The sequence below is a fragment of the Carya illinoinensis genome, chromosome 12, assembly GCF_018687715.1.
Source record: "Carya illinoinensis cultivar Pawnee chromosome 12, C.illinoinensisPawnee_v1, whole genome shotgun sequence".
NCBI classification, from domain to species: domain Eukaryota; kingdom Viridiplantae; phylum Streptophyta; class Magnoliopsida; order Fagales; family Juglandaceae; genus Carya; species Carya illinoinensis.
Window position 1 is genome coordinate 19,478,689 of NC_056763.1, and position 12,645 is coordinate 19,491,333.

General features: G+C 41.3%; 1 protein-coding gene across 1 annotated transcript in view; it reads right to left on the reverse strand.

Moving 5' to 3' along the window:
* The window catches only part of LOC122290241 (callose synthase 10), an 86,453-nt gene that overhangs the window by 38,686 nt on the left and 35,122 nt on the right, over window positions 1-12,645 (reverse strand). The window contains exon 23 of the mRNA XM_043097842.1: window positions 708-735. Within this exon, the coding sequence (XP_042953776.1) occupies window positions 708-735 (28 nt within the window). The remainder of the gene's footprint in view (window positions 1-707; window positions 736-12,645) is intronic.

Genomic DNA, 12,645 nt, shown 5'->3' on the forward strand with positions numbered 1-12,645 from the left:
AAGGAATCCAAGAGACCGTACAAATGCAACATGTCTTTTACCTAGTTAAACCCCATACCCATGTAATGCATCCCCATAACAATAATCAGGTAAATCATCGGCTTTTCACCAATGGGACGAGGACCCTAAAAGTCATTTGCACCCAAGGATTCAAACCTTAGACCTGGAATGAGCATATCATCAAGACCAAAGCTCTCAACAAAATATAATTTTAGGAAAAGCTTAAGAACCAATTTTTAATTAAAATTATATTGTTGCATAACATTTGATGACTTGCTATCTTATTTTCTTCCATCAAGTCAAAAAGCAACCTGTGCCATAGAAGAATTTTCCTAACACATATGGTAAAATGGATAATGAAAGACTTATTACCTCCTACCACCCATTTACTACTCTTTTTTTTTTTTTCAGAAAAGTAAGAAACCACCCATTTACTACCCTATAGTGTATTTGAAATTTTTATTTTTTTTCTTATTTTCAGTATTTTTTTAAAATCCTTAATCATTAAGAAAAAATTTAAAAAAAAATACAACTTCACTAATAGTCACTTCCTTGACCATTAAATAAAAATAAATAATAAATAAAAAATAAAAATAAAAAGAAATAAAGGGAGTAGTAAATGGGTGGTAGGAAGTAGTAAGCCCATCATTATCCATGGTAAAATAACATACTATCAGATGGGCAAAAGCATTGTAGAAATAACACACCTGAGGTGAAAGTCTGTCAAAGGCCATCCTGTAGAAGCACATTGAAAGACATAAATACTTGCGAAAAATGATAGAAATGAAAATAGGACAATAGATATCTCATTGTATTCGTGTACCATTTAGAACAATAGATATCAAATCATAAGTTATGTAGTACATGGTTAAAAAGATGAAAATACTATCTCATCGTATCAATATTATGCCATATAAAAGATACAAAACAACCTTGAAACATCATAGCTTTGAACCATCATAACAACCCACCCCCCCCCCCCCCCTCTCTCCCTCTCTCCTCTTCCCCCAATAAAAATAAAAATAAAAATCTTCTTTTTTAATCGGAATCAAAAGTATACTCGACTGAATTAAGGATATTCCCCCATAAATATTAAAGAACACGAGATAGGAAGCCAAACTCAAACCATCAAACCACCATGTGAATGAAAAATTGAAATTATTGAATAAGGATATTCCCTGCATAACAAATATTAAGGAATTTTCATGAAAAAATACAACTTTAGCACGACCTAAACCCAAAAGTTTATATTTTGCAGGTCTTCTCATGACTGGTTGTACCATATGGCCAAATAAACAACTGGAATGAAAAAAATATTCATTAAAGTGAACCTTGTAAAATCACATTCACCAGAAGACATTTTGGCTAGTAATACAATAGATAAATTCTTGGATGATCCTGATCTATGTGAAGATAAGCTATCGGAAGAGGCAGGGTCTAAAGGGTTTCTTGAAACCATGAAGAATATAATGTTTCCTGGTGCATGTAGCCTCAAACAGTATAAAATACCATCAGTTGGGAGGTACGTGAGCATATATAATGCCTCTTTGCAAGAAACCAGGGACGCCAAAACTCTCTCTTTGCTTATGCCTTTTCATCCTCCCATTCCCGGCGCTTCTCGCCGGCAAAAATCTTTAGTTTTCACAGTTTTTTCTTGTTTGTCTATTTCTTAGTAAGCCTACGATGGAGTGTAGACTTTGGGTAAAAGCAAAATTGTCTTTTTTTTTTTTTTTTTTAAATGAAAGGTGGCAATCTTTTATGCATTTCGGAGAAGAGTAGGAAGAAGTTGAAATCCCTTTATTTGAGTAGAGGGATGGAGGAGTGTTTGAGGTCTTCTGGAAAAACGGATTCATACCAAACTAGAAGGGAGGGGAATAGAGTTTTTCTGGTTCAAAGGAGTCACAACTCGCATGGAAGGTTTGTAAAGGTGGTTTGAGTATGGCACTGGAACAGGGAAAGGTATTATTGTGATTCCTAGAGGTTGGAAAGGGAGTGGTTGGGTTGGTTTTGTAAGGAAAATGAGAGAATTGGTTGATTTTAAACACACTGGTTCAGCTCACAAGTACAGAGGTGAGACTAACAGTGTTGGTGCTTCACAGGATTCAAGAGGTAAAGAGATGATTTCGGCCACCTCTAGCAGAGGTGTTCTTTCTTCTTGTGAAGCATCATACTTGTCGACGTTGATGAATCCGGTGACTGGGTCCACTGGTTTACATTAGAAGGGTGGCCATGGAGTTTATAGGAAGGTAGTCCCTCAATGGAAGAAAATAATAGGGAAGAATGTTTGAGTCAAGTGGCCCAGCAAAATCGTAATTATGGAGGAGCCAATGGTTGGTCTTCCAAGGTGATGCAGAGATATGGAGAAGTCTAGGGGTCTCTGTGGCATATCAAGGCAAAGCTCATTGGCAAGAAGGAGAGGCACGATGATTTGGTAAAGAAAGTAGATGGGGGCCTGGGCTTGCTTGTGAGCTTGGGTTGGGAATTTGTGGGTATTAAGGTGTCTAATGGGACGAAGGGGGAGTCGTCTGGGTTGAGTGAGTCTAAGGCCAATAATGTTAATAATGGAAATGGGCTGGTTAAAGGCCCAATTATTAGGCCATTGAAATGGTGGGCTAAGACCAACCTAGAACTTTTGAGATCTAAGAGCCCGACAAGAGTGGTGGCTCCAATAAAGGTTTTGTCTCCATAGAAGAGGTCGACAGCAGCAGGCGACTCTTCAGGGGGTTCTCTAAAGTCGACCCTTCAACAAGGATTCGTAGTTACAAGGGCCTAATTTGCAAGGTGGCTCAACCCAAGCTTATAACGGCTTTGTTGGAAGTGTCTTCAACATAGACTGGGTCAATAGAGGTAGGAGACTCTTCTCAGGGTACATTGGTGTCGAGTTTCACTCTGGTGATAGGGATGTCGTTGTCTTCTCTAGATTCTATGGCTCTAATGGAAGTGTTTCATAGCAGGAAGAATGTAGGGGAATCGGTGCTCTGTAATGATGGTATTGGGTTGGTGGCAGGGGGAGTTGAAGTGGAGGAGGATGACCGTAGTGAGGGGATGAGGGTGTCTATCTCAAGGTATGCCAAGAAGTCAGTTTTTAGGGTTCCATGTACCCAATTTAATCACTCCAATTTGCAGATGGTTCTTGGTGGAGGGGAAGGTTCTGAGTTTTGTGAATCTGGTGAGTTGTTTGAATCAGATGAGGATCTTGATCTTGATCCATTATGCTCCATTTCACCAAGCATTGAATGGACAAATAAATCATCTGATTGCATGATGAGGAAGGTGGAAGAAATCAAGTATTTTGTGGGCATCTCTTGTGATGGTTTTGAGGAACAATTTAGAGCTCTCCTTATAGCTATTGAGGCTGGTCAACCTTCTTTGGCCAGATCGACTTCAAAAAAGGAGCGGGAATTGAAGAAATTGGAGTGTTCCATCAACTATAATGCTAGGGGAGGGAGTGACTTTGTAGATAAAGGCAAGGAGAGGGCCGCAAAGAGTTATCCATGAAACCCAAGATCATATCTTGGAATGTTCAGGGGCTTAAGGATTTCAGAAAACATCTATGGGTGAAGAATTTCATTTGTAAGTGGAAGGTTGATGTTATTTGCTTTCAAGAAACTAAACGGAGGTTTGTTAAACAATCTATGTTAATAGTTCATAGAGCTGTTATTGTGTGGGGTGGGTTGAGTTAGTTTCAAATTGAGCTTCAGAAGGCATCATTGTTATGTGGGATAAGAGGGTTGTGAAATTAGTAGAACATTACATGGAAGAATTCTTGGTGGAGTGTCATTTTAAGAGTGTGGATGATGGAGTCAAATGGGCTTTTGTGGGTGTTTATGGCCCAAAGTCGGATACTAGTAGGAGAATTTTGTGGGATGAAATGGCAAGTCTTGTTGTTGGTAGGATCTCCCTTGGTGTTTCGGAGGGGATTTTAATATTACTCAGTTTCCTTGTGATCGAGTAGGGGATTCTCATATCTCTAATGCTATGACTGTATTTTCATATCTCATTTTTGAGTTAGATTTTATTGATTTACCTATGGCGGGAGGAGATTTTATATGGTCAGATGGGAGAGCATAATCTAGGTTGGATAGATTTTTGGTCTTAGATTCTTGGGAAGCTTCTTTTCCGGATTTGTGTCCGAGAATTGTTTCTAATCATTATCCTATTATAATGGATTGTGGGGGCATTGATAGGGTGCGTAGATACTTTAAATTTAAAAACATGCGGCTGGAGGATGAGGGTTTTGTTGATGGGTGAGGATGTGGTAGTCTTCGTATCATTTTTCAAGTACTCCTAGCTTTGAATTGGCAGGAAAACTTAAGGCTCTAAAACAATACTTGAAGAAATGGAATGTAGAGGTGTTTGGAAATGTGGAAAATAAAAGGAAGCAACTTATGGAACAGCTGCAAGTTTTGGAGGACAGGGAGCTGTTGGGGAATATCTCCAGTGAGGAAAAAACGGGTGGTTGTTGCTTTAGAGAAGATCACTCTCATGGAGGAAATTTCTTGGAGGCAAAAATCCCAAGTTCCTTAGTTGAAGAAAGGCGACATGTGTACAAAATTTTTTCACCAAATGGCAATTTTTTTTTTTTTTTGATAGATAATCAAAAATATTATATTCAAAGAAACAGGCAAAGCCCAAGTACACAGGCAGTATACATGAGGAACGCCTACCTAGAGGTTACAATAGAAAGAAGAAGGTCATGGACACTTAGTCCATTACAAACTATGGCCCCCCCGCCCATAAGAACAATGACTTAAAAAAGAAAACTTTTAGCTCATCCATTGTTCTCTCTCGATCTTTGAAACTTCTAGCATTTCTCTCCCTCCAAATGCACCAACACATGCATATTGGTCCCAATTTCCAAATTGTCGCTATCAGTGAATCGTCGTGTAGTCCTCTCCAGCTTGCGAGGAAATCCACCAATCTACAAGGCATAACTCAAGACAATCCGACTCTTGAGAAAAAATCATCCCACATGATTTTGGCCACCTCACAGTGTAAAAGCAAATGATTAATTGACTCCCCATGCTTCTTACACATGCAACACCAATCTAGCACAATTACCCGTCATTTCCTCAAATTATCTGTAGTGAGGATCTTGTCCAAAGATGTCCAAACAAAAAGCACTGCTTTTCAAGGAGCTTTCATCTGCCATGCTCTTCAACAGGAATATAGGCATTCCGGAGTTCGTAAGCACTTGATAAAAAGAACTGACAGAGAAAATACCTTTCTTAGAACGACTCCAATGCATCTTGTCTCCGGTGCCCCCTAAAATATTTGCGGAATATAATGCCGCAAATAACTCTGAAATAGACTCCAACTCCCAATCTTGGGCTGTCCTAATGAAATCAATATTCCATTGAGGGGAGCCACTTGAAAAGACCAAAAGATCGGCGATCATTGCCCCCTTATCTCTATCAAGCGCAAAGATAGTAAGGAAGGTGTCTCGTAGACAATGATTACCACACCACATATCAAACCAAAAACTGACCCAAGAACCATCGCCCCCAAAAAAAAATGTATATGTCCTTGAAAGATCTCCCAAAGACTCCTAATATTTTTCCACAACCCCACTCCATGAGTGACTCATACCTCATTCAAGCACCATCCTCCCCAAACTTCCCCGAACTATGAATCTATAACATTTTGTAAGGCCTCCCTTTCATTTTGGTACCTCCACAACCACTTAACCCAAAAGAGCTTGATTGAATTTCATCAAGTGGCGAATCCCCAAACCTCCCCCAGAAATTGGGGTACAAACTATTGACCAATTAACCAAGTGGAATTTGAACTCTTCCCCCAGTCCACTCCATAAGAAATCGCTTTGTAACTTCTCAATGTGGTTAGCCACCTTCGTGGGAATCGAGAACAAAGGCAAAAAGTAGGTGGGTAAGTTTGAAAGTGCACGTTTAATCAAAGTCAGCCTACTGCCTTTCGACAAGTATAGCCTATTCCAAGCAGCCAATCTACGCTCCACCCTTTCAACCACATCAATCCAAATTCTTTCAGATTTAAAGGAGGCACCCAAAGGTAAGCCAAGATACTTCATAGAAAGCAAAGATATCTTGCATCCCAAAGTAGCAGCTAAAATCTCCACATCGTGGACAGCCCCCACTAGCACTAGTTCAAACTTTGCAAGGTTGATGCTCAAACTTGACGCAACAGCCAAAAAAAAGAATAGCACGCTCAAGGCTTGGACATGACCAAGGTGTGCACCACAAAAAATGAGCTTTTCATCAGCAAATAACAAGTGAGAAATGTTGAGATTGCCATTCCCCACCGAAAAACCATGGAGTAACCCACCGTCCACTAGGCCCTCAATCATCTTGCTGAGAGCTTCCATGACAAATAAGAAAAGTAGAGGAGACAGCAGACCTACCTGTCTCAGACCGCAAGAGTAGTTGAAGAAATCCACTGGCGACCCATTTACCAAGATAGATAAACGGGCTTAAGAGATGCAAAATTCTATCCATTCTTGCCATTTCCCTCAAAAACCACATCTTCCAAGTAAAGTAGGAATTGCTAGTTCACATGATCATATGCTTTCTCCATATCTAACTTGCAAAGTAGCCCCGGTTCTCTAGACTTCAGGCGATTATCCAAAACTTCATTTGCAATAAGTACCGAATTAAGGATTTGTCTTGTACACCCCCATTCACAAGATTAATGGGGCAATAGTCTCTCACATCCCTAGATCCCACCTTTTTTAGAATGAGGGCTAAGAAGATGGCATTGACACTCTTTTCAAAACTAGCATTAGAATGAAATTCATGAAAGACTTGCATAATATCTTCCTTGACCACCTCCCAACAAGCTTGAAGGAAGCCGAAAGTAAACCCGTCCGAACCGGAAGCCTTATCACTTGCCATACCTCTGATAACACTGCACACTTCCTCTTCTACGAATGGCCTCTCTAACCACCTTGCACTCTGCTGGTCTAATGTTGAAAAAGACAAACTATCCACTTTCGGTCTCCAATTGTGCACTTAAGATAAGAGTTGCTGATAGTATTGTTCAATGTGATTTTTTATTACCATCCGATCTGAAGAAACTACCCCATCTACCATCAGTCTATCAATAGCATTGTTCCTCCTGGGAGAGTTAACCATCTTGTGAAAGAATTTCATACACTTATTCCCCTCCTTAAGCCAAAGCACCCTTGATTTCTATCTCCATGAAATCTCTTCCATCAAAGTTACCCTTTCAAGTCTAGCAACTACCTGACTCTTGCGAGTTTTTTCGGGTTTAGAAAGAGTTTTGGCCTCCTCCTCACCTTCCAAACCCTGTAGCTCCTCCACAAGAGAACGCCTCTGCTGAAACACATTGCCAAAAACTTGTTCATTCCTTTGCTTTAGGTCCTGTTTCAGCACTTTCAACTTTTTTTCCATAATAAAACTTGGAGAGCCTTGGAAACTGTAGGAAGTCCATCATTGTCTGACCCTGTCTACAAAACCCTCAATTTTAAGCCACATACGCTCAAATTTAAAATAATTTCTACCCTCTTGGACGCCTCCGCAGTCTAAAATGATGGGAAAGTGATCGGAGCATAGACGGGGTAACCTTCTTTGAGCTACAACCAGAAAGTGTGACTCCCAATCTATCAATCATTGACCAAGATGAACAATCTCAGTTGTTAGACCAGGTAAACGTGCCTTCTGATGGTGGAATGTCCATGAGCATCTATTATGAAATAAAGTCAGAAAAATCTCTCATGGCTAGAGAGATGTGAGATACACCCGACCTTTCGCTTCGGAAGCAAGATATGTTATAATCTCCCTCAATGCAACTTGGTAACTCTCACCAACTAAGGACTCCCGCCAGTTCTTCCCACAATAACCTTCTCTCTGAATCAATATTTGGGTTATAAACACAAGCAAATGCCCATTTGAAGCCGTCTTCTAGATTAACAAAAGAGCATGCGATCGTAAAATCACCCACACACTCCTCCACCCTTTCCACCACCCTTGTGTCAAACATAATTACAACTCCCCCAAAAGCTCCTTTGGATGGTAGATAAGACCACCCGACATGTGGCCCTCTCCATAGGCTGCAAACTATTTGACTTGTATTAGCATCCAACTTAGTCTCTTGTAAACATATGATATCCCCCTTCCATTGGCGAACTAAATTTCTGACTTGGAGCTGCTTATTAGGATCATGCAGCCCCCTAATGTTCCATGATAATATTTTTGGCTTCATGGGACAACCATTTTACCCCTCCCCTTACAACGCTCCCATTTAGAGCTCTTCTCTCCCCCATCCTCTTTCATTGCCCATTTTAGCCTTTCGAGTTCTCTTTCCCTTTTTTTGACCGAAGCCAAGGATTGACTGGATTTAGATTGGGCATTCACAACCTCTACGGCTGTAAGTTGGGTCATAAATTCAGCTTCAAAATCCCCATAAGAAATCCCTACCATATGCTTAATGTCCATCGCTCTCTAAATAACCCAACCTAACACGTTGGGATGAAAGGAGTTGAGAGGAGTAGGATCATCCTCCCCATCCCTGTTAGCCGCAAACAAAACCAAAGAACTAGAGTGTTTGAAAACACTAGGCTCCTATATCGTCTCCAAACCTCGAAAACCAGCATGTTCCAACACCTGGACCACTGCCTTGGCCACCATGGAGACAAGAAGCAACCCAGAAGGCGCCGGTGGCACTATCTGTGCCTTCAAGCACCCTGAAAGCCCAGCCAAATCTGCATTCATGGCCATTGAACTACTTTGTGTCCACACCGAGAGGTCTGTCTTCACTGCCAGAAAGTTGGAAGGTGGGCCAAAGCATGACAGCGACCCAATCTGTGCCACCGCAAGGGGGCACAGCCCACCCATAAGCTCTCCGTGCTCCATTGAGCAATTCCGGGTTTGCGAAAGAACAGTGATTTCATGCAACGCTAGGAGATCTGTCTTGGTCACCAGGAAGTCGAGAGGTGGGCCAGAGCATGCCGAAGACCCAGTCTGTGCCAGCCCACCCATAAGTTCCCCATGCTCCATTGAGCAATTCTGGGTTTGCGAAAGAACGGTGGTTTCATGCAACGCCAGGAGATCTGTCTTGGTCACCAGGAAGTCAAGAGGTGGGCCAGAGCATGCCGACCATCCAATTTGTGCCACCGCAAGGGAGGGACAACCCACCCAGAAGCTAAGCGTGCTCCATCAAGCAGTTATGGGTTTGCAAAGAACCAAAGCAGTTCTAGGTTTCCGTCACTTGGGTTTTCGTCAAGTGGGTCGTCGAAAGGTTGCCATCGTCGTGCGCCCAGGCATGGACACCAGCCCACACGTCGGGGTTGAGCCTTCAATGGATAGGCTCTCAGGCCTTTCGACCAGGGGAGGGGCCTCAGGCCTAACAACATCTGGGACTAGCCCAGAGGACGAGCCCTTCTCAAAACAGGGCCCAAACTGTTTTCTCTTCCAACCCATACGACTTGAGCCTCTCCAGCCCATCCCCACATTAGCCTTTCCAATTACTTGCCTGGGGAGTTTCAGCCCAATAGGAGAGACATGGCCTTGGCCCAGGCTCAGGCCCAAAGCCAAGCCTTTATCAATACGGGAGCTCAAAAATTCTAGTTCCTTCCTAAGTGAATTCAGTTCCTCCTTCAACCCGGTAACTTCCTCTTTCAAACAAAAGAGAGCCTTCTACAACTTACTTTCCTCTATGCAAACGTTGGACAGTGACCCACTCCCCATTTCTGGTACAACAATTCTGTCAACTTTCTCTGCATATACACCTAAGTGTTCCCCTGCCATGCACTCCTTTTTATTTTTTACAAACACTTATATTGTTCTCCCCTCACCACCCAACGCCGCCTCTGCATATGACAGACTCTCCTTCTCCTTCTCCTGCCCCTTGCCTTCTTCTTTGTCCAGCCGAGGGATCAAAGCTGGAATCTACTTAACCAAAAAACTCCTTGACAAAGTATTCATCAACTCCCTCAAAAGGATCTTCCAACCCTTTCCTTCCACTCCTTCCGGGATCGCTAACAAACCTCGACCACCGGTGCCACCACCATAATCTATGACTTCAAAAAAAGGCCCGTACACATTAGAGTGCCTATGAGCAAACAGAGCTTTGGCTCCATCCCGATAGGTCTTATAAAAAAACCTTCCTTCCCCCTGAAAATAGACATTCTTCTACTATGTTCACTAGCCAACGAGCACTGGCCAGATTGAGCATTAACTCTTTGGTAACCCTCCTACCCCTATCTATGATGCGACAATGGCTTCCTCCCTCCATTGACAAAACAAAGACCTTTGTCTCTATTAAAAGATGCTTAAGGAAACCCATTCCAAAATATAAAACAGAATGATGAAAGTAGAGACTAATAGGAACTGATTCCGGCAAGGAGTCACTAGAACAAACTACTCATCTCAAAAGTGTAAGGAGAGGATTTGGAGAGAGGAAAAATAGTAATACCAAATGGCGAAATCCCATCATAGAAATAATGCTATTGAGATTCTTCATGTAGGTGATAACATTCTTTCAGATCATGTGGCCATTAAGGATCATATTATGAATTATTATGAGAAGCTTTTTCGGGAAGAATACATGTGGAGACCAAAGTTAGATGAACTGGTTTTTCAGTCCATTGATCAATTGAGTGCGGAGTGGTTGGAAAGAACCTTCGAAGAAGATGAAGTAATTGATGTGGTTAGAGGCAAGGCAAGGGATAAGGCTCCGGGCCCAGACGGTTTTTCTACAGCTTTCTTTCAAGCTTGTTGGGACATTGTGCGTGAAGATATTATGAAAGTTTTTCTCGAATTTCATTCGTTTATGAAATTTGAGAAAAGTATCAATGCTACATTTATTGCACTCATTCCTAAAAATGCGGGAGTTGTGGAAATGAGGGATTTTCAACCTATTAGCTTGGTAAATGGGGTATACAAGATCATTTCCAAAGTGCTAGCAAATCGCATGAGTGTGGTGATGGATAAGATTATTATGAAGTCTCATAATGCATTTGAGAGGGGAAGACAAATCCTTGATTCAGCTTTAATAGCCAACAAATGTTTGGAAAGTAGAATAAGAATGGGCAAATCAGGAATTTTAGTTAAATTGAACATGGAAAAGGCATATGATCATGTTAATTGGGAGTTTCTCTTCTACTTACTTGGGAGATACGGTTTTGGTGAGAAGTGGTGTTCGTGGATAAAGCATTGTATTTCAATAGCTAGATTCTCTATTTTGGTGAATGGCACTCCAGTCGGCTTTTTCAATAGTTCCCGTGGATTGAGACGAGGGGATCCTTTGTCTCCTTTACTTTTTGTATTCGTTATGGATGCTTTGAGTCGAATGATTGAAGCGGTGGTGGAAGGGAGTTTTTTGTCTGGTTTCTTGGTGAGAGATGAGTCTTGTGCAGCATTATAGTCTCACATCTTTTCGCAGATGACACTTTAATTTTTAGCGAGACCAATCAGGATCATCTCTGCTCTTTGAGAGCCCTTTTGTTATGTTTTGAAGCTGTTTATGGGCTTAGAATTAACTTATCTAAGTCTGAAATTGTTCCAGAGAGTACAATTATGAATATTTTGGATCTAGCTAATATTTTGGGGTGTAAGGTATCTTCGTTACCTATGAGATACCTTGGTCTTCCTTTGGGTGCTCCTCACAAATCTATTACAATTTGGGACGGGATGATAGAGAAGATTGAGAAGAGGTTAACTGGTTGGAAGACGTTATACTTGTCAAAAGGGGGAAGAGTTACCTTAATAAAGAGCACGTTGTCTAATCTTCCTATATATTTCCTTTCTCTTTTCCCTTTGCCTGCAGGGATGGCAAATAGAATAGAGAGGATATTTTGGAATTTCTTGTGGCATGGTAATGGGGAGGAAAGAAAGTTTCACTTGGTTAGTTGGAATAAGGTTTGTTCCCCGGTCTCTTGTGGAGGTTTGGGGGTGCGAAATTTGAGGTTCTTTAACAAAGCTCTTCTTGGGAAATGGCTTTGGAAGTATCACATTGAGAGGAATGCATTGTGGAGAAATATTGTGGATGTTAAATAAGGGAGGATGTGGAGGAGTTGGTGTTCTAATGAAGTAAGAGGAGCATATGGGGTGGATTTGTGGAAGTCCATTTAGATGGGATGGGGGGAATTTGTCAAACATATTAGATACAAAGTGGGGGATGGGACAGAAATTAATTTTTGGCATAATATTTGGTGTGCAGATTCAGCTCTTAAGTATGTTTATCCCAATCTTTTTAGGATTGCTAGGGATCAAGGTGTTGCAGTGGCTGATTCCTTTTATTTTTTTAAAAAATAATCTTCATTGGAATGTGGAATTTAATAGAGATGTGCATGATTGGAAAGTAAATGTAGTCTCTGATTTTTATGGAAGATTATATGATATGAAGATTGCTCAAGGAAGGGAGGATAGTCTGCTGTGGTTGCATGCTGAAAATTCCAGATTTTCGGTTAGCACCTTTTATAGGCGTTAACCTGTCATTGTGTCAAACATTACCCCTGGAAATGCACTTGGAGATCTATAGTGCCTAGTAAGGTAGCATTTTTCTGTTGGTTGGTGTCTCTTGGAAAACTTTTGACCACGGATAACATGAGAAAACGAGGACCATTGTAGTAGATTGGTGTTTTATGCATAAGAAAGATGGTGAATCTGTTGACCATCTTTTTCTTCATTTGAGGTGGCTAAGGGGAAGAGA